Source organism: Triticum aestivum, chromosome 2D, assembly GCF_018294505.1.
Source record: "Triticum aestivum cultivar Chinese Spring chromosome 2D, IWGSC CS RefSeq v2.1, whole genome shotgun sequence".
Taxonomy (NCBI): Eukaryota; Viridiplantae; Streptophyta; class Magnoliopsida; order Poales; family Poaceae; genus Triticum; species Triticum aestivum.
Window position 1 is genome coordinate 273,149,384 of NC_057799.1, and position 25,481 is coordinate 273,174,864.

Here is a 25,481-nt window from a genome sequence, read left to right on the forward strand (position 1 = left end):
ATCAGAATCTATGCTAGTACATCAAGTTTAGAAATTAATTTGGTGAAACATTTTTCAGATGCTAACCCAGTGCATTAGTTTCAGATGACTAATCTGGTGAAACAATCCACTTCACAATTTCAGAAATGCATGTAACTTGAGAAGCATGTACTCGTGCATCCACTTCACAGACTATAGTAGTTCATCTAGTTGGGAAACAAGTTTAATGAAATTTTTAGGGAGTAGTACTAGTACAACAGATGAATGAACATTAGTTTTGGGTTACCATTTTGTGGCCGCTGAGATGTGGTACACCAAGCAGAGTTCCTCGACGCACAACTGCAGGACTGCTGCCATCTGGGGATGTTCATCGTCGCTGGTGTACTCCACATAAACTCCGATGAAGCTCGGATACAAGCCGCCGCCCTTCATCCTGAGCCTACTCATCTTCTCGTCGGCCTTGTCTGGTTCGCTGGTGCTGACGATCTTCAGCGTCTCCTTGCGGTGGAGATCAAACCCTGTGAGGGTTCTGGTGTACGCGCGCTTCTCGCCGGGTACATGAACGTCATCGAGGTTGCTGCTCTTGCCGGACGTCTCGCCATGATGACGCTTGGCGGACGGTTCCTCCGGCGATCGTGGGCTTGGGAGAGAGAAGTTTCTGGGTTGTCTGTGGTGGAGACGGAAGCGGCAATGGTGGTTCTGAGAATGAGACAGAGATGGAAGACAATGGGGTATTTTGCAGCGTGTCGACGGGGATGTGTGGGAGGTGGTTCGTCAGGACGTGGGTGTAGTGGTCGTGGGGGTCCCCATTTGCAGTTCCTTGTGGCAACCGCCCAGTGGGTGGCGCGGGTGGTGGCCTGGAAGAACTAACCGTCCAAGCCAAGGGTTTTTACTGTCGCACTGAGTAGTCTTGTCAAGCTGTACTTACCAGCTGGTTATCCCACTTGCACGTCTCAGGGGTGGTGATGATGGCATTTTGCACTGTTTAAGTGACGTATGCTTTGTGATGTTTTTCCGTGTGGATGTTAAGTATTGTTTTTCCACTGAAGTCTTATACACTAGTTGATCTCAAAACATTTTTCAGTGCCCTGGGAGTTGTTGCTCAAAACTGGGACTTATTTTATTTTTCATCTGTCCCAACCTAAGTTATGCCTTTATATTTTTTGTATTCTCATTTTAGTGCACTTATGGTTTAGTGTTGTGTGAACTGAATTATAATTTCATACAACGTACGGTTTTGAAATTTGGTGTCACAGTGGTGTGATTGGCGTGACTGTTCCTGCTTTTTTAGTACTGACATTATTTTAAAATTTTAAACTGGGTTTTTTTGGGAGGGGATTGACATTATTTTACGATGAAATTGTTCGTTGAGGTGTGGACAGATTTTATATAAATAATAAATTTAGCATAATTGACAAAGAAAATCTATTTGAACTTCTTGCATTTTAGTAGTTGAAGTAGTCAGATTTTATATAAATAATAAATTTAGCATAATTGACAAAGAAAATCTATTTGAACTTCTTGCATTTTAGTAGTTGAACTTGTCAGATTTTATATAAATAAGAAATTTAGCATAATTGACAAACATCATCTATTTGAACTTCTTGCATTTTAGTAGTTGAACTTGAAAGTAATATTTAATTCGGTGTTTTAAATTATGTACATTTAACAGATAGGCTATTAAGTTCTCTACTTTTTATAGTTTCATTGTTTTTGCATCATATTTTTTCCTTTTTTATCATCCGTGGTGCAGAGCTAAAATAATTTTTATTTTTATTTTTCGTATTTAAAGTTATTGCCTGCGAACTAGTATTTGAACTTTTATATTTTCAGTTTCGAACATTTTTCTTTTAGTTTATATTTCTTTACCCCGCGCTCTGGTTTGTTTAAGTGGGCTTATTGGTGGGGTGTTTGTAGACGATGGAGGCTATTGGGCCGTTTTCCGGCCCAAATGGCCCGCGCGCGTTTTGGACACGGCTGGATGTGCATGTGCTCTGGGTTTAGTCCCACCTCGCTAAGGGAGGAGGCTTTCGACCTGTTTATGAGCGCGGCCGAGTCCTACTGGTCAAACTCCTTGAATACTTACCTGAGCGCTTATACACGGCGCTCGCTCTCTCTCATGACCTGTGGGCCCTGGTCGGCTGGCCCTGTGTTGTGCGGATTACTAGGGATTCGCCCACGGGCTCGAGTTCAAGTATCTAGTAGCGTCAGGGCCTGTGCCTGTCCTTGGGCGGTCAATTTTTTCTTTTTTGTTTGTTTGAAACTAGTACTTGACTCCACCAGTAACTTGGACTGATACTTTTTGTTCTAGTTCTATGGAAGTGTTATTTTTTTCATTTGAAGTTTTCTGCCTTGTTTTTGTGTTTGCTTTTGTGATTATTCTCAAGGGTCTTCTGGTGTCATTTTCAGCACTATGGTACTTGCGTGTAGACTAAGTTGTACTGGTAGTCCATCCATAGTAGCACTTATGTTCTTAGTCTGACATGTTTTTGGGGGGGATTACGGACTGATGCTTGTTTGTACTTTTTATTGTAGTAAGTATGTACTGTCCGATCAAGTGTACTAGTACTGTCATTCTTAATCTGCAAGTGACTAACATAAGTGTGTGCTAATGCTTCTTAACTTTTTTTGTCTGTAGTACTTGTTAATTTTCTAGCAGCTACATATGAATGAGAACAGTACATGAAGTACTAAGAATTTCTGCTTCAACTTTTGAAGCATTGTTGAGCAACTCAAATTGTGCTGATTGTTTTCAACGTTATGTTTTCTATACAATACTGAATCGAAACTACACATGGAACAACGTTGTGTGATTAGTTGCTTCATAACTAGTACTTTAGAGCAGCCACAAAGTTCCATTCAGAAGCTACTTTGAATTTGAAATGATGGATTAACAAAATATGAAGCTACCAAACTTATATAATGAGATAAGCAAAACAATGTACTTGATGACATAAGTAAACTTGTTCAACCATGACAAGCACGACATAATCATACTGGTTCAACCCAACAAGAGCAAACTAATAATTTGAAACAACAAGATAAAAGGCAAGCACAAGCGGAAGGAAAACGAAGGCAGGCTTTGATGTATCTTCATCCGTAAAAGGGGCGAAAGGGGCGGTCGTAGTAGTGGTCAGCCTCCCGCACTTTTGAAATTTCCCAACCATTTGTGATGTTGTCGATCATGTTCCATGACTTGTGCGTGGCGTACGCATCTACTCCTGCGTACTCGATGAGGTTGTCTGGCAGCGGGCTGATCCCCCACAGTTTGTGGTCTTCTTGCGTGTCGATGTTCTTCTTCATGCCTTTGTAGAATGGGTGGATGACGCTGGCTGCAACATCAGTCAAGGAGTCGTACTCTTTTCGGGTGTATGGAACTCTCCAGATGCGCTGAATGTCGATGTACTTGTTGGGGTTGATCGTCGGAAGGCCAGACATCTTCATCTTCTCTTTGTCACTTTCAATGCTGAAACCGGCAAATGTGAACAACCTCTCTTGCTTCAGCATCTCGTTGAGGCACTTGGGCCTGTAAGGGGAGAGACATTTTGAAGATTAGCATTACTTTGATGTTTGAATTCTTCATTTTTGTGTTGTTTTACAAGCGATGAATCCATGAAGTAGATGCTTATATAGCATAATTAATGGATGAATGTACTTCAGAAATTAGTAAACAAAGTTCTAAAATTAAATTCAAGTACATCATAGTTTGAGCCAATGTTGTATGTGCTGCTTTAGTACTAGTTTATTTACTTTTGTTGAATAGGGCAACACATACCAGTGCTTCAGCAAGTTCTTAGTTTTTTTGCTTATGAAAATAACATTAGACCAAATTCAGAAACTACTTCACTACATCAAGTTCAGAAACATCTTTTTAATACATTGAGTACAGAAACTACACTATCGGATCAAGATCAGATACTACACTAGTACATCAACTTCAGAAATTAATCTTCTGCAAGATTTTTCAAATAGTAATCCAGTGCATCAGGTTCAAAAATACATTTATAGTGTATCTACTTGAGAAAATGCAGTAGTGCATCCACTTTCACAAACCACACTAGTACATCTAGTTGGGAAACAAGTTTGATGAACTTTTCAGGATAGAGTACATTAAACAGATGAACCAAACAGGGCAAATGAGTAGGATGGGTCACCATTTCGTGGCCGCTGCGATGTGGTACACCAGGCAGAGTTCCTCCATGCACAACTGCAGGACTGCTGCCATCTGGGGAGGTTCGTCTTCCCTGGTGTAGTGCACACCAAGGCCGACGGTCTTACGATGCGAGCCGCCAGCCTTCCTCCAGAGCTTGGAGATCATCTCGTCGGCCTTGTCTGGTTCGCTGGTGCAGACGATCTCTAGCGTCTCCTTGCCGTGGAGCTCAACCCCTGTGAGGGTTTTGGTGTACTCACGCTTCTCGTCGGGGACGTGAACGTCGACGAGGTTGCTGCTCTTGTCCGACGTCTCGCCATGATGATGCTTGGTGGACGGTTCCTCCGCCATCGCCCTCCTCCGGCAACTGTGGGCTTGGGAGAGAGAAGTTTTTGGGTTGTCTGCAGTGGAGATGGAGCGGCAATGGTGGTTTCTGGGAATGAGGCACAGATGGAAGAGAATGGGGTATTTTGCAGTGCGTCGACGGGTATGTCTGGGAGGCGGTTCGTCGGGGCGGGTGTAGTGGCGTGGGGCCACCGTTTTGGAGTCCCTTGTGGCAACCGCCCAGTGGGTGGCGCGGGCGGTGGCCTGGAAGAACCAACCGTCCAAGCCAATTTGTTTGCCAGGGTATTAATCTGGTCGCACTGAGTAGTCTTGTCAAGCTGTACTTACCAGCTGCTTATCCCACTTGCTCGTCTCAGGGTCGGTGATGATGGCATTTTACTGTCGCACTGATCCATCTTGTCAAGCTATACTTATCAGCTGCTTATCCCACTTGCACGTGTCAGGGTTGGTGATGGTGGAGGTTTGTACTCCTCTACTGTGGGTACTTGCACTGGTGATTGAAGTGTAATTGAACTTACCAATACCAGTCAGACTATGTGTGTCATGCTAATGTTTTTTAAAATATTTTTTGTTTTTTTGAAAGGATTGTTTATATCAAGATAATCTTTGAAAGTATTTTTACAGATAAATTAGTTTTTCATCAGTACAGGTGTATTATATTTGCATTTGCTTGAGGTAATTATTTTTATGTACTGATGGACTTTCTGAACTAGGACTCGAAGAAGCAGACACAGCTTGTTTTTGAAACGATGTTTTTTGAGGTGTTCACGGGTGTGTTTGGTTACTATTCCTTTGTACTGACGAGTGAGAATTATCAGTACTGATGTACTATAAGAGTTTAAATTTTCCTTAACATATTTTTGCTGAGTTACTGGTCGACAGTAGTGTTGGCGTTACATAAATCCAGATAAGTTTTTTGAAATGTATTTGTGACTGCATTCAAAAGGATTATCAAATAGTTTACATAATAATGTCACTTGTCCAGTGGGCACAAATCACAAATTATATCTTAACTATAGTACTGATTGAGAAATCGATAATAAAGCTAAATAAGTTTTGGTAACGACAGTGTTTCTGATATGTTTCCTCATTGTGTACCGAGGCAACTGAGAGTACAAGCTTATTTTTCAGTTGACGCAGCAGCATAACCACTATGGATTCTTCAGTCTTGAGCTCCTCCTAACTAGCCCCGAATGTTGTCCCTTGTCAGCGCCCTTTCCTGCTTGAGCCTTGGCACCTTCATCATCAGTTTTAGTTTTCTCGTCCCCAACACTGTCATCTTCATTGTCTTCGTCTGATTGGTCGTCATGCTCGTCAAACTCTTCTTCTTCATCCTCTTCTTTTGATTTTTTGGAACTCTGGACCTTGCCCTGTTTCTGTTCAGCGCCACTGACCTCCTTGCCCACTTTGCACTTGCGGGCATTATGTCCGTCAGTTCCCCCACACTTGCGGCAAGTGTAGCTGTTACATGTGTTGTCTCCATTGGTAGAAACCTGGGCAGCTCCAATATGCTTCTGCAGCGTTTGCTTGTTGACAGTGGCATCTGTGCGGAGTGGGCATGTGCGGTAATTATGGTTGGTCACGACGTTGCAGAATCTGCATGCCCTTATCCCGAGAGGTTTGCCGTCCGGGCCAAATTCCACGCGCCTGATGGAGCGTGGCGGCTTTTGGCTGCTGCTTTCGCTGCTTGCGTCTTACTCTTCCTCCCCTTTGTGTTTGAGAATATGGGTGGTTTAATCACCCTTTCCCTGTTGTCATGTCGTTCGCCTACAGCACAATTAAGCTCATGATCTTGCATGTGAGCATGTTGGTGCTCCTGAGTGTGCACATGGGCAAGCTCTGGTTGTTGTTGCTCACCTTCCTCTTTGTCGAATGGGTCAATAGCTCCCAGATGGTTCATCTCGGATAACATTGTAGCAATATCCTGCTCAATGGCTTCATTGTCCGCGACACCTCCGTTTTCAGCAGAATGCATGGCGTCGAGTTCTTGTTCAAGTTTGTCCATGACGACCCGTGACCTCGCCATTTGCTCTTGGCTTCTCAAGCTTTTTCTATGCAACCTCATGTTCAGCGTCAGCAGTGAGCTTTCAATGCAGTATTGGGATGCCTTGTTTGACGCTACTGTTCTCAAGTCATTTTTGTTGAATGTTGGCTGGATGTTCGGGCGTTTGGTGTATCTCCTGAGGATGTATTTCTCTGGAACGCTGGCAGCCTTAATTGTCTGCATCATGCACAGGACATGCACGCAGAAAATACCTGTATTTTTTGAAGAGGTGCATGTTTTTTGTCATTTCATTCGAACAAAAACTTTGCAAAAAAAGTAGTACAGTATGTAACATCTTTTTTTAGTCCTCACCTGTGTGGTCCCATAGCTTGCACTCGCACTCATATGTTTCTCCCACGGGGTCTGCAACCACCTGGAACGCGTGCTGAGCCCACGTAGACAGTTTTTGCAGGTTGTTGTAGCGCACGAGGTACTTTGTGGGCTCTTCCGTCTCTGTCGCCGTGAAGAGTGTGCTCAGTTTTAGCCTTTTTTTGATCTCGCTGTACACAACTCGTGAGTAAAGCTTTGCCATCTGGGTGTCAAACCCATAGAAGGTCAGCGTGTTTTGTTCCTTCTGCCCATGCAAGAATGATGACCAAATTATTAGTTTTCTCGCAGCAAAAACTTGTCTAACTAATAAAGTTTTACTTTAGTAAGCATGTTATTTTTGTCTTACGACAGGTGATAGAGCTATACCCGGTTACCCATTGTCTCCTGGTTCTCTGTCTGTCTCCTGGTTTTGACGCATGAGTTTACCTGGCTGACAAACCGTTGTAGGTTTTGTCTCTCACTTACGAAGTTCTTGAGCACATAGTTCATGCTCTCACTTCGTTGTGTGGATGTCATTTTGGCGCAGAAAATTTCTTTGAAGTAGGCTGATATCCATCTCTCACGCTCGTTCCACATGGCCACCATCGTGGCATCATCATGGAGGTTGTACCTATCCATGAGTCTTTTCCAGGCAGCCTCAAACTTAGTTGGCATGAGGGGCCAGTTGAGGATTGATGTGAATTCATCCTTAAAGTCTTCGTGCAGATTGTATAGGTATGCGAGGTGTTCCCTGTACTTCTTCATAATGTGCCAGCAGCACAGCTTGTGTACTGTTGATGTAGGGTGGAACCCTAGATGGCCGATCTTTCACGAAAGGAGCGGATCCCTACGAAGAACGTGATGAACACGAGGGGAAACACGAGGGAAACATGAGGGGAACACGAGAGAAATCACTCAACCAACAAGAATAGATCACACATGCGCTAGATCGATGAACACAAAGGTAAGATACAAGATCCAAAGTCAACAACGGACGATACAAACGGTAATCGGTTCTTCTCCGTGAGGAGGTCTTGAATCCACGAGGGGATCTTCCCGTGAGGGGTCTTGAATCCAAGGTGGATCTTCTCCGTAGAGGGGCCGCAGTCTCTCTCGTGGAGTAGATCCGATATGGATGAGTAAAGCTCTATCTCTAAATGAGCTAATCCTTTGCTAACCCTAGAAAGATGGAGGAGAAAGAGTATATATAGTCTAGGGGGTCGAAGGGGTACACGGGCCTCGGCCCTTATTGTGCGCAGACAGGGGTGGCCGGATGTCCGGGCGACGAGCCGGATGTCCGGGGCTTCAGGAGGGGCCGGATGTCCGGGCTGGGGGCCGGATGTCCGGGCTGGAGGGTAAAACTTCTGGATGTCTTCTGTCGTTGATGCCGGATTTCCAGGGGAAGGGCCGGATGTCCGGGCTTTGGCGAGGCGCCGGATGTCCGACCGCTGATGCTGTTGGCCGTCTGTTGGTGCAGCTCCTTGGCAGCTGCACAAGCGCCGGATGTCCGGCCTTTGGCCCGGATGTCCGGCCGCTGTAGCTTCAGCAGCTCCGTCTTCTTCCGTCGTCGCTTCCAGGCCTCCCTCGCGGACGGTGTAGTTGTACCTTGGCGCTTGCACTCCTCCTCGTCGTCCGTAGTGTTCCAACAATACCTATGCATGCACACGAGTGGAGTGTCAAGTAGTATACCATCCTCGAAGGGGTCAAGTGAGCACGTGTAAAGGAGATGATTCACCTTTGCGTATGTGAAGTAGATGTCGCACGTGTCACTCGCCGAATGGACTCTTGACATGGTGATGTCCATAGGATGCTCTGCTCAACTGTGTTCTTGAAAGCATCTGGGATCGCCAAAGCCATTGGCGGGCACTGGTCTGGTAATGAGAAAAGAGACGTGGAGTGGTCAGCAAATGGTGGTGCATATATACCAATAGAACTGACACAACATTTTTTACTGTGTTATTTTCCCTTTTTGGGTGGGGGTGGGGGCTGTGGTTGGGGGTGGTTTTGGCGGTTGTACCTATGAGGATGCATGTAGAAGCCTTCCCTCTCATGCACCTTAAAAATGCCTTGAATAGCCATCTGAATGAATCTGCATCCTCATCTCTTATCAGGGTGAAACCAAAAATGTAGTCTGTAAGTGGTGGTTAGTACCCACAAACACGCAGTCACCGAAGTCCTGATACGCCCCTCGGCAGCTTGATTTCGCCCAGAATATGTTCTTAACTCTGTCAGACTCATCAAGTTGCATGTCACAGAAGAATTCCCTGTTTATAGCTTTCATCTCCCTAAAGAAGTTGACAGTCTTTAGGACATCGTCCACATCACCATCCTTGAATTCTTTTCTTTGCTGCATATTAAAAGTGAACAGTCGTTCAAAAATGCATGTTGAACTGGCGTCAGGTCATGCGTTGCATAATATGTTTGTACTGACAGAGGAAAAAAGACGGAGGGGGTTTACGGGAGGAGAACAAGTTTGTACTTACAGGTTAATCAGGTCTTTGGCATTCATTTTGAGGAAGTAGCTACCGGGGTCATCGCCGCCCAGTATGCTCATGATTTGCGCGTGTTCAATGCCTTTGAACTGCAGGTACTTGACGTACTCCAAGATTGTTTTGTCAAAGTTTTTGTGGGAGTGCAAGAAGACAAGCATTTGGGAGTGAGCTGTAGCCTGTGGTTGTGTTCCCAGACTATCTCTTTTACGACAAGTGTTCCATCCTTTTCCCTCTTCAGCCTCATTTTAGCCCCGCAGTTAGTCCTGGTTGTCGTCTTGTTCCGCTGTCTATTTGCTTCTAACACCTTCGATTCATAGACTCCATAGCACGTGCAATAAAGGTAGACTCTGGTCTCAACCTTGGAGCCTTCCCTGATAGCAAAACCCGCGTGCTTTGCATAGACGTTGTAGAAGTCCTTTGCTTCTTTGAAAGTTTCAAAGCGCATCTCTAGCCTTGGCAGATCGTAAGCTTCAATGTTAGGTGGCTGCACGCAACACTGAGCAAACAAAAACGCAGTTATGAAAATCTTAGCTGGGGTGGTCAAAGTACCATGGTATGGACTGTTCTTGTAGGTTTTTTCTGAATGTTGATACTTACATGTGTATAGCTCTATGCTGCCTCTGGTGTTTGCTGTTCACCCTGGTGTATAGGTGCGGGTGGTGTCACCCTTGGCACATGCAGCAATGCATCTCTTGGAGGGAGCAATGTTGACGAAGCTCTCCGTCTCTCATTGTATGGCCGTCTCCCCTCAGATTCGTTGTGAGGTTGCTCCTGTCTATATGGCTCATATCTTGTAGTTTGCACCCTGCTAGAGTGGCCAAAATTTCTGTCTCTTTGGCCTGGTCTTCCCATCGCAACCGCTTTTGCAGCACGGATGATTGATGTTGACGGAGCGACTGGTGGAAGCCTGTGTGTCCTTGCCTTTCTGCATGCACTAGGGAAGGAAAACATTTGTCGTTGGGAAAATTGTTGACCTTGTTGCAACCCAGCAGTGGCAAACCTTGTATTCCCAGATATCGGTGTTTGCTGCATAGAAGAACCTGTCTGCGCTTCTGATGATTCTGGTGTAGCTTGAAATCTGCCTGTATTGTTGAAGTATCCAGGTGCTCTTTCTGGTGTTACCCAACCAGGCGGTGCCCCATATCTGCTTGGCCCATCAAACCCTCGCTGTGTGTGCCGCCTTGCATGTTTCTGCAATGACATTCAACAGTTTTGGGATTAATCTTTTCTGCATTTTTCTCGTATACATGCTATGGGTAACATGTCATGCACTGAAGGCAATGTACAAGTTGAACTTCAATTGCTGGCCGTTATTAAACTTTGTTCTCTATTTTGTATCTGGTTTAGTTTTCAGTCGAAGTGATGAACGTACATGTTTAGCACTGATGTACTGATTTTTAGCACTGCTTGTAAACTGAACATTGAACTTCATCTGTTATGGAAAGTTTTTTTTATCTTTTTCCCTATAACTGATGCATAAACATTTGGTGCACTGCTTGCAAACTGAACATTGAACTTCAGATATGTATGGATATGCATATATATAAAACTGATGCATGTCTTTTCTTTTTTTCATCTATAACTTATGCAACTACACTAGAAGTACTCCTAGTTTATGTATCGTTGAACTTACTGTGTAACAAGTGTATATTTTTTTCAACAACATTCTTTTACTAGTTCGAACTGACGCAACTACACGACATGCACTAGTAGAAATAACATCATACAACTTGCAGTGGTAGCTGAACCTTCTATAAAGCCTAGTAGCTACTTGAACTGATGCATAAGTCTATGTTTTTTGGCTTGAACTGAAGCTAGCATATTAGAGGTACTGACAGTAACCTCGACATCCAAACTGTGCATCAAGTGGCAGGGGTGTAATGAATTGAAGCAAGCATTTTTGCAATGTACTATCTGCTTCTGCATCATAGGAACATGTGTCACTGATGCAACACACGTGTAGTACTGATGAATCTGATAGTGTAACATGTAGGCAGATCATAGTGTGTGCAATTTTAAAACTGAATCTTCTTCATTGCAGGACTGATGAACTGATGAACTGAACACAAATGTGGTATTTTTCTTCAGGCAAACCCAGACATGAAAACATTTTTTGAACTGATTCAATTTTTGAGGAAAATTAGTGTGGGAAGCAGACATCACCTCCAGTGGCATGTTCTTGGATCTGACTTCTTCTTCCTCTCGTGGGCGGCGTACTGGCATGTTCTTGGGAGGCGGCGCCATTGATGCAGGCAAGGAGCTTGGGGAGACAACGGCGGTCCTACTTGTGGTGGATGTCCGGCGATGAGGTCCGGGGAGGCAGCTGCTGGCGGGGATCACTGTCGGTGTCAAAACCGGCGGATCTCGGGTAGGAGGTCCCGAACTGTGCGTCTAAGGTTGATGGTAATAGGAGACAGGGGACACAATGTTTACTAGGGTTCGGGCCCTCTCTATGGAGGTAATACCCTACTTCCTGCTTGATTGATCTTGATGAAGAATATGAGTATTACAAGAGTTGATCTACCTTGAGATCGTAATGGCTAAAACCCTAAAAGTCTAGCCTATATGACTATGGTTATGATCCCCCCTACGGACTAATCCCTCCGGTTCATATAGACACCGGAGGGGACTAGGGTTGTACAAAGTCGGTTACAGAGAAAGGAATCTTCATATCAGGGCGCCAAGCTTGCCTTCCACGCCAAGGAGAGTCCCATCCGGACACGGGAGAGAGTCTTCGGTCTTGTATCTTCACAGCCCATCAGTCCGGCCCACGTACCATGGACCGGATGCTCGAGGACCCCTTAGTCCAGGACTCCCTCAGTAGCCCCTGAACCAGGCTTTCAATGACGATGTGTCCGGCGCATAGATTGTCTTCGGCATTGCAAGGCAGGTTCCTTTTCCGAATACTCCAACACAGTCTTCGAACACAACGAACGTGTCCGGCTCTGCAAAACAAGTACCACACACAGCTGCAGAGAGTATAATATTTCATGAGTCCAATCTGCTGACAACTTTTTGAAGCGTGACATCACGTCCCTGCCTGGTTATTATTTCGAACCGTTTTTCGGCCTGTTGCTCCATGTTTCGAGACGCGGTTTTATCGGCACGTCTTGTCGAAGCAGAGATCGTGTCCCCCTATTGTGGAATTCTCATTAATGTGGGCATGGGTAACCCAACCGTTCGGTTGGCATGATTCCTTAGGAGTAGGCATGTTTTAAGGCTTAGGAGGAGGAGTCTGATATTCATCGCTTTTATAAAGGGGCCAAGACACGTCCTTCTCCTCTGCGCCAACCCTTTCCTCAACCTCTCCAACCTCGAGTTCCATCACCCAAGGTTCAATTTGATTGCTTTGAGCTTCCCAGTCATGTCCGGACCCAGCCCTCAAGGTCGGTGGGTGGCTTCCTCCGTCACAGAGGAGGATATTGCGAAGCTCCGGGCGGCAAGATACTTGACCGCGGAAATCCCCCACAGGCTTCCTACTCAAGGGCAGGTTATTCCTACTCCCAAATCCGGCGAGAGGGTCATATTCATCTCCCACTTCCTCCGAGGGCTAGGGTTTGCTCTCCACCCCTTTGTTCGAGGGCTCATGTTCTATTGCGGGCTAGATTTTCACGATCTAGCTTCAGACTCCTTTCTTCACGTCTCGGCGTTCAATATCACGTGCGAGGCCTTCCTCCGTATTCCCCTACACTTCGGCTTGTGCCTCAAGACCTTTAATGTGAAGCCGAGGGTAGTTAATGGGAAACAAGTGGAGTGCGGTGGTGCTACAGTGAGCAAACTCACCAACGCTTCTTGGCTAAAAGGATCCTTCACAGAATCTTTCGACTTATGGCAGCGGGAGTGGTTTTACATCACTAAACCCCGTGGTACCAAGTGGGCAGCTACACCTGCGTTCCGATCAGGCCCTCCAATTCAGCTCGCATCATGGATCAATAAGGCGTTGGACTGGGGATCAATCGAAGAAGTGCAGACGCTACAGAGCTGCATCCGGAGTCTCCTTGAGAAGGACACCGATCTCATCGACGTGATTCAGGTAATGTTAGCCCACGGGGTCCTCCTGTGCCAGCGATGGCCCCTCCGTATGTGGGAGTTTAATCCAGAAGAACCACGAACCCTTCAGCACTTATTCGGCGCGACGCACAGAGGAATGTGGAAGTTATTTTTCGGGACATGAAAACACTGGCCGGACACCACCGAGGACATCAGCCTCGACTGCAACCATCCGGATACCTCGGTAAGCACTTGACTCCTGAACACAACTTAGTTAAATATCCCGTGATAAGATACTGAGAAAACCATCTTCTTCCAGGGCTAGATAAAGAAAGCGAAGCGAATTAGGTGTTCGGCCCCTCTTCCCGAAGACTCAGCTAGTCCTGTGCTAACAAGGATGCTGGTCCCGGCGCCATACCAGGTGCCGATGAAAGAGGGCAATGAGGAGAGCAAGAAGGCCGAAGGTGGTCTCCATTTTGAAGGCACACTAGACACTATGTCCGGGGAAGTTAGGGCTCCCTCTTCCGAAGACAAAAGAGAAGGAGAAGTTGACATCCCTTCTCCCCATGGTAAGAAAAGGGCCGCCTCCGAAAGTTGGGAGGTAAAGGCTCCTAAGCGAGGTAAGACGCCCCTGTCAGGCGGTTCGGGCTCAGAAGGCGACGTTGTCGCACAGTTCCTCCGTAAGGACAAGCCTTTAGCCGAATGGTAAGTGAACAAAGGTGTTTTAAACATATCCCGTTCCTTTTCCTATTACAAGGATAACATCTAGAATATATGTTTTGCAGTCCGGCACACAGTCTTCCTCAACAATCCTCTTCCTTGGGGGATCTTCTTCCAGAGATGATGGAAAGCGAGATGCCTACACAAGCTTGCTCGCCCAATAGGGCGGACGATTTCGAGGTGTCGTCCTGGAGGATCTCTCCCGATCAACAGAGGATAATGAAGACAACGCCCCAAGGTGAAACTTCGGCCGCCCAGGGTCCAAGGTGTGCAGTCCTTACGGGGACCAACAATAAAGGCCTCGGACTATCCGGTTTACAGCCAGAAACGACTCTAAGGTCGAGCAAACATATCCTTTCAAAGGGAGTCCGTACTCCCACAGCTGCTTCCAGGAATCCGGAGGCATCAGATACACTGATGGACATGTTGCGATATTCGTCCGTCTAAGAGGAACATCGTACCTTGATGCGTACGGTGATTGAGAGGATTCTGTCCGCAAAAAGCGGATTGAATGAAGCCTTTTCATGAGCCTGCTAAGAGGCTTTGAGGCACGTAATGTTATATTTTCGATTGTGCTCTAGATGCAAAATGCACCTGTGTATAGATAGTAGCCCCTGAGACTCTGGTTGGCGTCCAAAGGGAGGCAATCAGAGGATCGAAAAAGATATGCCCAGGAAATAATCTAATGAGTTGAAACACATGTTGTTACTTCCATGACGACTGCCAACGCTACAGAGGTTGCATTTTTGAAGCAAAAACTTGATGTGGCGGATGACGATATCACGCTTATTAATAGGCGGCTCGACGAGGCGCAAGGTATGTTGGGGCGGTCAGCGTGTGTATGTATAATAACATGAGCACGAAGCTAGAATTATATACTGAGACATGCATAGCTGCAGATAGTGCTGCCACGGTGGAGACCCTTCGGGCTGAACTTGCCCGAGCCAAGGAGCAAGCCCGGATGAGTAATGTGGCTGCCAAGAAGGCAGCTGATGAGTTAAAAGTCGAGCAGGCTGCTCGGCGCCAGTGCAAGGAGAGAATGTCTACTATGGCGCACAAGCTAAAGGAAGCCACATTCCGGTGCGAATTCCTTGAGGGGGATAACAAAGCCAAAGCGGCCAATCTCGACAAGGCCTTACAAGAGGCGAGGGAAGCACGATCCGAGTCTAGGGCGGCCCGGGAGGAGATCCGGCAAGCTGGGGAGATGGCAGCTGGTAAGCCTTTCTTATTACAGACTAAATTCGGATATCCAAAGTATGCCCTGCTTAGTCAAATGTGGACCTCTCCAGACGCATTTTTGGACTTGCCGAAGAGTGCCTCTGATGCGACGCAGTTTTTCCAAGTGCAAGAAGGACATGCAACGGAAAAGCTTTTCTGGTCGCAGTTCAGCATGCCGAAGCGTCCGCTGCTGCTGAACGAACAGATGGCCTAGTGGGCCGAGCTCCACAAGATATCTGGATCTTCCATGAAGGACATCGTGGCCCGGCTGTGGCCGGTCGAGCCAATTCCGAATAGTTATTTCGGTTTAGTGCAGCGACTTGCTGATGCGGTGCTGCGTATTGATGCCGTGAAGCGGTCAACGTGCATTGAAGGTGCACATATGGCCTTTGCTCGTGTCAAGACGTACTGGGCGAAGATGAAGGCCACCGATATTGCAGCAAAGAGTCCACCCGAGGGCAAGGACCATCACGCGCCAGAGCATTATTTTGAAGATGTCCTAGAGGGCGCCCGCTTGATAGAGGGTCAGTGCTCGAAGGATATAATGTTTGAGTGAATGTATCAAAATTGTAAAAACAATATTTATGATATATTAAGGCTATGTTTTTTATACTTTTGCCGGAAAGTTTTGGTTCCTCCTGTGCGGCCGTTTTTTGTATAATCTGAAAGTTTGGCAGTCGTCGGCTTCAGCCCCCTCGCATATAATACGAGGGTGTTCGGAAAAGTAATTGATCACTCTTGACCCAACGTCTTGGTCCGTGAAGGAGGTGTCAATGCGGCGAACTAGGCAATCGGACTATAGGGCTTTAACACTTTCACTTAGCCATAGGAGTTTGACGGTGGGTCTACGATATAGCCCCTGGTATGTACGCAGTTATCCCAATACGGTGCGTTACATAAGTGACCTTAAGAACGGTCCTTCATGTAATACGAAAGGAATCGTGAAAGATTTTGGTAAGTCATCGAGTGGTTGACCAGCTCTCGCCGCATCATGACAGTCAGTTTTCGGCTTTCTCTACTGAGGTGCTCATCCGGATAAACCAGGACACAATCGCAGTAGTTCTCCCTTTACTACCCTAGCCGATATAGCGGAATGTAAGGTAGTAAGCACAGGAGCCGGGCAACCCAACTATTGACCAAAGACATGATTCGGAGCTGGTGTATATAAGGCCAAACTCGTGACGTCGAAGTGCGCTATAAAGCTGTTCGGACTTGTGGCGACTCATTTGTTCCCATATCGAGCCCCTGGCAATTTGTGCCGAGGTGCGTGTGTGAAACAACCGGAAAAATTCAGCTCTTTAGAAAAAGCGAATACTGGATACGGATTATGTTCACTGGAACCTGATTGATATGCCAATTGCCATTTTACAAATAATAACGCCACGACCCAGGCTATTTGGCATGCCGGTGGTCGAAGGCTGAGGGAGAAGGCACTTTACAGGCTCGAAATAGAGAGTGCGGTCTACAAATTATTTGGACCTCCTGTCGCACGTCTGCGCCGCCTTGCCTCGGTGAAAGGACTCCTTAACGGGAATAGCCTTTGGGTAAGTGTACGAAGCCGGACTCCGAAAGAGTTTGTGAGATGACCAGTCTTTGAGCCACCTGTGATAAAAGATAAAAAAAATAGTTAGGAAAGAAAAGGAGGCTATGGGAGTGCTTGTAGGCCTGTCCGTATTGTGCCTCTGCCGATGACCAGGGTATTTTAAGTACATAATTATGTATACGTGGTGCAAACTACGCGGGTATATGAGGCGAAGGACGGAGGCCGAACTGCTAATCCAGCTCTGGAATTGCTCGGTTCCATTTAATAGAGACCGGCGGCTTGATGGCCGATGAGATATGCGGCTTGATGAGGCCGCTTTGTACTTCGGCTGTGATAGCCGTAGTGTGATCCTCTGTACGGAGGGAGTGTTCCGTATTTCCATTTATTGTTATGACGCTGCGTGGACCGGGCATCTTGAGTTTTGCGCGGGCGTAGAGTGGGGCCGCATTAAAATGAGCAAAAGCGGTATGCCCCAGAAGTGCATGGTAACTACCGCGGAACGGGACAATATGAAAGGTCAAGCCTTCGCTTCGGAAGTTGTTTGGCGAAACGAAAACGACTTCCAATGTTATGGAGCCCGTGCAGTGAGTTTCTACGCCGGGTACTGCTCCCTTGAGGGTAGTTGTGGTGGGCTTGATTCTTGTATGATCGATGCCCATTTCGCGGACAGTGTCTTGGTAGAGTAGATTAAGGCTACTGTCGCCGTCCATAAGGACTTTCGTGAGATGGAACCCATTGATGATTGGATCGATGACCAGAGCTGCCGAACCTTCGGGACGGATATGGCTAAATTTTTGGGGGACCGGCTCTATGGCGTATGCGTCCCGTAGTGCGCGCCTGCGCTCCCCTGTAGGGGTGTGCGCCACGTATACCATGTTTACGGTTTTCACTTCGGGGGGAAATTGCTTCTGAACCCCGGTATTCGGCTGGCGAGTCTCTTCGTCATCGCTGTCACTTGGCGGCCCCTTCCCCTTGTGTTTGGCATTAAGCTTGCCGGCTTGTTTGAAGACCCAGCAGCTTCTGTTGGTGTGAGTAGCTGGTTTATTGGGGGTGCCATGAATCTGGCAGGGCCGATCCAGTATCTTGTCTAGATTGGATGGTCCGTCTCTATTTGCCTTGAATGGCTTTTTTCGTTGACCGGGTTTGGAGCCGCTGAATCCGACGTTGACCGTTGTGTCTTGCGTTCTTTCGTTATTATTGTGACGCTTGTGTTTATTGCATCGTGGCTTACCGTTGCCGTCTCGGACTTCGGAAGTGCCCGGATCGCTGTCGTTGTTGCTTCTACGAGCGAGCCAGCTGTCTTCTCCCGCGCAGAAGCGGGTCATTAGAGCGGTAAGGGCTGACATGGATTTTGGTTTTTCTTGACCAAGGTGGCAGGCGAGCCACTCATCCCGGACGCTGTGTTTGAAGGCCGCGAGGGCTTCGGCGTCCGGACAATCGACAATTTGGTTCTTTTTAATTAAGAACCTAGTCCAGAGCTTCCTGGCTGACTCTCCGGGCTGCTGGATGATGTGACTTAAGTCGTCGGCATCTGGTGGCCGGACATATGTACCTTGGAAGTTATCGCGAAAGGCGTCTTCCAGGTCTTCCTAGCTGCCAACAGAGTTCTCTGGAAGGCTGTTTAGCCAGTGCCACGCTGGTCCCTTTAGTTTTAGTGGGAGGTATTTGATGGCGTGGAGATCATCACCGCGGGCCATGTGGATATGGAGAAGAAAATCTTCAATCCATACCGCGGGATCTGTTGTTCCATCATATGATTCGATATTCATGGGTTTAAACCCTTCTGGGAATTCGTGCTCCATTACCTCATTAGTGAAGCAAAGGGGGTGTGTGGTGCCTCTATATCGGGCCACGTCGCGACGTAGCTCGGATGGAGTCCGTCTGCGGTTCTCGGCCTGGGCGTGGTTATGAATGTTGCCTCCGGTTAGGTAGTCGTTGTCGCGTGTTGGGGCACGCCCCCGTGAGCCATAAATCGATCTGTTCTGCCCCGCTCTACTGTCCAAGTTCTGCCGCAGGTCATATGTATGTCCCCGAGCTGTTTTATCTCTGCCTTTACGATGAGGTAGTGCGGGCTGGTGTTCGGCTCGAGTTGCCACTTTGTCCCGGCCACGTGGTGGTCGGTCAGCCGCATTGTGCGATGATGGTTCGGGCTCCAGCGCCTCGTCATCGAACTGAGGTAGCAATTTGCGCTTCGGGTAACTTTTGGTTGGGCGCTTGAGGCCGTATTCCTCGGCTGCCAGGACATTAGTCCACCTGTCATTGAGCAGATCCTGATCAGCTTGAAGCTGCTGCTGCCTCTTTTTCAGGCTCCTTGAAGTGGCGATTAGCCGGCACTTAAAGCGCTCCTGCTCGAGAGGTTCCTCGATACGATGAAGTCGTCGTCACCGAGGCTCACTTCATCCTCGGAGAGCGGTGTATAATTTCTGTCCTCCGAGTCTTCGTTTATGGTTTGTTTATCAGGGCTAACTAGCCCATCTTCCCAATCATCCTGTTCGGCAGTTTGCTCGTCGGGGTCTTCTCTGCCTTCGGCACCGTCCGGAGTGTTATCTTCTCCTGTGCCTGGATTGTTGTTCTTTCCACGGCGTGACTTAGAGCGGCGCCACTGTCGTCGGTGTTTTGGCTGTATCTCAGGAGGTTTATCCTCGACTGGATCCTTCTCGTTATCGCCATTGTTCTCTTTAGGTGTATCCACCATGTACACGTCGTACGAAGAAGTGGCCGTCCAGCGCCCGGTGAACGGCGGATTTTGGCCCTGCTCCTCTTCAGCATCGTCATCCATACCGTCGATGTCTTCGGAGCCGTAGTCGAGCGTGTCGGTTAAGTCTTCGACAGTGGCTATGAAGTGGGTGGTGGGTGGGAAGCGAAATTCTCCGTCATCAGCCTCCAGCTCGAACCGGATATAGTTCGGCCGTGAGTCCCGCACTAAGGAGAGTGCTTTTACTGAATTTAGCACATCGCCTAAAGGTGAGTGCCGGAAGATGTCCGCGGAGCTGAATTCAACGATCGATGTCTGATCAAGCTCGACGTATGCGGACGCGAGTGGTTCGGAACCTGTAGCCGGAAACGAGTCCGAGGCTACGGTGGCACAGATTCCACCCGAGGTTGGGTCTGTGTGCGGCTCCAACGCCGCTGAGTCTGCGGCTTTCGTGGCGGGGTTGAGCTTCCCGTCCTCGGATGGCGTGGTCTGCTCCGGATCTAGGGCCAGAGCAGTTACAGGTGCTATCTCCTGGGTGTGGTCCGATGACAGATTTAAGTCATGTTCATCGCGGTGGCAGGGAGCGGCTGCCGTAGGCGCGAATCCATCGAAGATTAAGTCCCCGCGGACATCAACGACGTAGTTCAAGCTTCCAAATCTGACCTGATGGCCAGGGGCGTAGCTGTCGATCTGCTCTAAATGGCCAAGCGAGTTGGCCCGCAGTGCGAAGCCGCCGAATACGAAGATCTGTCCGGGGAGGAAGACTTCCCCCTGGACAACATTGTTGTAGATAATTGACGGGGCCATCAAACCTTTTGAAGACGACGCAGCGGAACTCTCAATGAAAGCACCAATGTCGGTGTCAAAACCGGCGATCTCGGGTAGGGGGTCCCGAACTGTGCGTCTAAGGTTGATGGTAACAGGTGACAGGGGACACAATGTTTACCCAGGTTCGGGCCCTCTCTATGGAGGTAATACCCTACTTCATGCTTGATTGATCTTGATAAATATGAGTATTACAAGAGATGATCTACCTCGAGATTGTAATGGCTAAAACCCTAAAAGTCTAGCCTGTATGACTATGATTATGACCCCCCTACAGACTAACCCTCCGGTTTATGTAGACACCGGAGGGGACTAGGGTTATACAAAGGCGGTTACAGAGAAAGGAATCTTCATATCAGGGGGCCAAGCTTGCCTTCCACGCCAAGGAGAGTCCCATCCGGACACGGAAGAGAGTCTCCGGTCTTGTATCTTCACAGCCCATCAGTCCGGCCCACGTACCATAGACCGGATGCCCGAGGACCCCTTAGTCCAGGACTCCCTCAATCACGGCCCCGACGAAGGAGCCCCGGCAAGGGAGGGAGACAGGAGGCGCGGATCACGGGCCCGGCGAAGGAGCCCCGGCGAGGGAGGGAGGCGGCTGGCGCGGATCACGGCCCCGGCGAAGGATCCCGACGAAGGAGGAAGGCGGCTGGCGTGGGTCACAACCCCGGCGAAGGATCCCGACAAGGAAGGGGATGGCGGCGGTGGATCCGTCGCTGGCCTGTCACAGTGTCGCGGGCTCCCTCGCTCCGGCTGCCGCCGTCGCTCGCTCGCCCGCGACGGCTGCCTCCGGCGGAAGAAGGCGGGTTGGCTTCGGGCTGGCTCGGGTGAATTCTAATATTCTGTTATCCTCGCGCCCTATAGAGGTCTGTCCAAAGCCCACCGCAACCTCTTGCATCTGGTCAACCCCCACGACCTTGTCTCCTTCCCGAGCGCCCACCACTTCCACGGTTCCACCCTCCCCCGCGCGGCCGGACGCCGCCTCCCTCCCCCGCGCCGCCGGAAGCCGCCTCCCTCCCCCGCGCCGCCGGACGACGCCTCCCTCCCCCGCCCCGCCGGACGCCGCCTCCCTCCCCCGCCCCGCCGAACGCTGGCGCCGCCACGACCACCCTCCCCGACGCACCGTCGCCACGCCCCTCTCCCCAGCGCGCCGCCGCTACACCCCCCTCCCCCAGCGTGCCGCCGCCACGACCTCCCTCCCCAGCGCGCGCCGTCCGGCCCTCTTCCCCAGTGTCGACCGAATCACCTCCCTCCACACCAACCGTCGTGGACGGAGCTCGCCCCCGTCCTCCTTCTCGAGCGGAACCACGGCCTCGCCTCGCTCGCATCCGCCAGCAGTCCTACTTCTCCATGACGATGAGGACAACGTAGTCGTGCGTGTTCAGTCATGCCGTGCCCGCCCTCCTTTCTGTCTCCTTCTGAGACGAGGAGCAGCAGCTGCTGGCGGCACTACCGCACCCCTTCTGTCCCTTTCTCAGATATTCCTGCAGCGAAACAAAAATGCTGTTCAAGTGGTCTCCTGCTCCAGGTTCGTGAGGCTTCAAAAGTTTGGTTTCGTGCAAATGTGTGATTTTCTGTTGGAAAATCAATGAGCAAAAAGTTCAATTTTGCTATTTCATGCAGTTCACTAGTTGGATAGATTGATGGTTCAATTTGCCCACGCCCGTGCACCCCGAGCTAACGCCATCTTCAGCAAACTCTTCCACCAAGCATGTAAGGTGTTTCCAAGGATGGTATCTTGCCTACTCTCTTGTTCAATTATTGTTCTAGTTAGCTCCTTTCCACAACATGTGTTTGTGATTATGGCAGCAAGAAAGGATGTGTGGTAGCACGCCCCACAGAAACTTGGTTAATCCTGCTATTGCAAACTTTGCTGCTTTGGTCGATATTTGCTAGCTTGAAGTAATATATGTTTTAGTGGAAGTTGTATTTTTGTATGTTGTATGGCTTGCTGACCTGTCTAGCTCTTATGTGAGAACTGATACTTGAGACTTAGTGAACCATACAAATATTCAACATGGATAAAAGTTTAGGTAGTGGATAGTGTGGTGTTAGTAGGGAGCAGGAGAAGAACACTCGGGCATCGTTGTGGTTAGCATGATTTTGTTAAAATCTATTGTGTGATTGTGTCTTAAGATCATGCATACATTTTTTGTTAAAGCTATTTTATCCTTCATTGTGGTTGGCTTTGATTTTAATTTTTTATTCTGTGGCTATGCTTATTTGTTAAATGTGGTAGCTTGCTGTAAGAGCCCTAGCATGCTACCTCTATCTCTAATTTACTTTGTGTCCCCTCCTGCTGCTTGTCATCATCGATCTCAATAACTAAGAGGGGCCGAAATAAAACATGAACCTGGTCGTCCTCTTCCTGCTAATGGATCCTTAATGCTGCTACAATTCTGAACTTATTTGTTCAATCGTACTAGTACTGATGAATACCGAGTTGATTGAAAAATGCAGTTGAGTCCTGAGACCCTGACTAGTTCTTCTACAGATAGTACTGATTAGACTGCTATTGATTGCTGTGTTCTTCCATAGCCATACGCAAAGTGTTCTCTATGTTGCCTGCTAGTTGTTTGTGCAAATTCCTAAGAGGGGACTGCTATGACAATTAGGGGATCCAATGTTGAAAGGTTCGCTTCATCTGCATGTGTAAGTTCAAAGAATTATCGTAGACAAGTTCAGAAGTTTGATTTCGTGAGAAAATGTGTGATTTCTATCAGTATTTTGTATGATCCGAACTGCAACAAATTTTATATTGTCTAAATTCGTGTTGCACCTGAGGTGTGAAAACTAGATAATTTCTTCAGGATTGGGTTTGATAATTGTTTGCAACAAGTACAATACTTTAGTGATTATTTAATTGCATTAGGCCATCACAGTAGGTCTAACAAATTTAGTGTTTATTTTTTCATCAGCTCGACTTTGGTCCGGCTGCGCCTGTTACGACCACCTCTTCCTTGCTCCCCTTCTTGCCAAGATCTGCTGCAGGTTCGAATGCCTTCAGTTCAGTGCAATCTCTCCCAGTAAGTTCAGTGTGTGTAATGAAAAAATGTTTTTTTTTCGCAAAATGCGGCAGTGCGCTCTGTATTCTGCCAACAGCCCCGCGGTGGCATCAGTTATGCTTTGTGCTCAGTATGAAGTTAAACACGCTCTGTATTAGAAGTTCATGAGAAGGATTTGTTGAATTGGCAGTGTACTTTATCCAAACAACTATAGAAGAGGGATTGTTGGCATGTAGAAACACAATCTCATGTACACATGTTTGGCCTTCTAAAAGCTCTAAGAGCAGCACCATCAGTTAATGAATTAACTAGGCACCAATAGGTAATCATGGTTGATAGTTTCAAGTGAAATGCACGCCATTTCAAGAAAGAATAGTTCATCAAGGGTGGGGAGGAAGCTATATCTTCTCTAGGAACTTTTTTATTCAAAAAGCTAGTGCATGCCATGACCACTAATTCTCACATGTTGTCCTGTTAACCTAGAAAATTAGCAAAACTAAGTTTTGACTTTGCTTAATTGCCAGCCAGTCACTGAAAGTTTTATGCCTTATGCCCTGTTGCTGCACCGCCCCGGCCGTTCACAGCCGCCACCTCGGGCCGTTCTACAACATAGCGCTAAGCCGTTCTACGCCGCAGCTCGAGAGGTGCTAGCTTTTCCCCACCTCCCCCTGGACGTTCATCTCCTTATCTTGTGTATATTCAGTTCAACATCTGGTGGTTCTTCAGGTCACCTTAGTGTGCATTTTCTTTTCATCTTGCAGGTGAAGGAGCTCCCCTTGGGTAATTAAATGTTGGACTGGGTTCACCTTAGTGTTGGACTTATCAGTTGTGACCTACTTTGGTTCTGAGAAAGAGCTGCTCGAATGCATGTCACATGTTTTTGCTTGAGCTGGCCTTAACTTCTAGTTCTGTTTGCACTCTATGATGGCAACGTGTTCTAGTGCAAGTCTAGTAATATATCGTCTTTATTTTGGCTCTACAATGGTTGCAAACTAGAAATGTTCTCCACCTCAAACGTACTTCATTCTTCCATTTTTTTATAGCTATTTTATTTTGTTCCTAGTTCACTCGCAAACTGCGATAGCGGCCACCACTAAGGGCATTTGCTTCCAGCACAGGAGCTACATGCTCGACGGTTGCGCACTGCCGCCATGGACATGCACAAAGATATTAAGTACAAGTATGTTAGTTCAGTTTTTTACTATTGATTTACCTTGTTTAAGTAGTAGTGCAGCAATAAAAGGTGTAGTTGTACTGACATTTTTGTTGCTATATGGGGAACCCGGGGGCCAATTATTTTGGTTTTCAGTTCCAACTTTTCTGTTCTTTTCAATCCGTATGCTTTATTGTGCAATCTTGAGGAAATCCCCAAAAATCATGTGTGCACTCAAGGTAGTTAAGTGCCTTTGTAAAATTTTGACAGTCCATCTCAGACTAAGCAAACAGTACATGTTAGTCTTGGTTTGTGGTTAGACATGCAAACAGTACATGGGTGTACTGTCGCTCTTGCTTATTAAGGCCTGCATCGATAGTTAATCTTGAACTGGATGTGTTATTCTATGTTAGGTGAATGAAGCCTCGGGGCCAGCAGCCACCTGCGCTACAGAATACAAGTGTTTGCAGTTTGCTCACCAGAATGTTGAATGAGACTACATCATTATTACTCAAAAAATTCATTTTGTATTTGTTCAGAATTGTTCTCTGTATCTGTGGCAAAGAATGATTTTTTTCTGGTTTAATGCAATCCTCCTGTGGAAGCACTAAAGTGCACTACCTGTTGAACTGATACTGAAGACAAGGAGCAGGACCAAGTGTGCTGGAAGTTTTTTTGTACCCATGTGCGGAAGCACTTTATTTTTCTGATAATTATTATTGTGTTCATGTGGGTGCTTGAAAAGTTCTATTCAATAATAGGCTGATGATTTTTGTGCAGAGGTCGGTGCTATGGATAATATGATTCATGTATATGTATTATATGTGTGGAAACAATTTCTGTCAGATGATGAAAGGTAAAATGGTTTGAATTAAAAATATTGATCAGTACGAGTTAAAAACGGTGGTCCGTTCGGAATAAAAGAAATGGCAGAAATTCAAATTGTAAAAGTTCAAGCAAAAAAGAAACCCGCGGAAATTCAAATGGTAAAAATACAAGTCGTAAAATGAGAG

The 25,481-nt window shown here is 47.4% G+C and overlaps 1 protein-coding gene across 18 annotated transcripts; it reads left to right on the plus strand.

The window, feature by feature from the left end:
* The first annotated feature begins 21,235 nt into the window (after positions 1 to 21,235).
* On the plus strand, positions 21,236 to 25,206 carry LOC123052747 (uncharacterized). 18 transcript variants are annotated; one of them, XM_044476078.1, is made up of 6 exons: positions 21,236 to 21,838; positions 21,934 to 22,028; positions 23,229 to 23,336; positions 23,840 to 23,959; positions 24,077 to 24,095; positions 24,882 to 25,206. In XM_044476078.1, the coding sequence occupies exons 2-6, from the start codon at positions 21,954 to 21,956 to the stop codon at positions 24,887 to 24,889; spliced, it is 330 nt and encodes a 109-aa protein (XP_044332013.1). In that variant the 5' UTR covers positions 21,236 to 21,838; positions 21,934 to 21,953; the 3' UTR covers positions 24,890 to 25,206. The 18 variants fall into 18 exon arrangements, 4 of the variants coding, with proteins under 4 accessions (XP_044332013.1, XP_044332014.1, XP_044332011.1 ...); XM_044476079.1 differs by having other exon boundaries at positions 23,900 to 23,959; XR_006425034.1 differs by having other exon boundaries at positions 21,245 to 21,838; positions 21,934 to 22,023; positions 23,229 to 23,301; positions 23,900 to 23,959.
* The last annotated feature ends 275 nt before the right edge of the window (positions 25,207 to 25,481 follow it).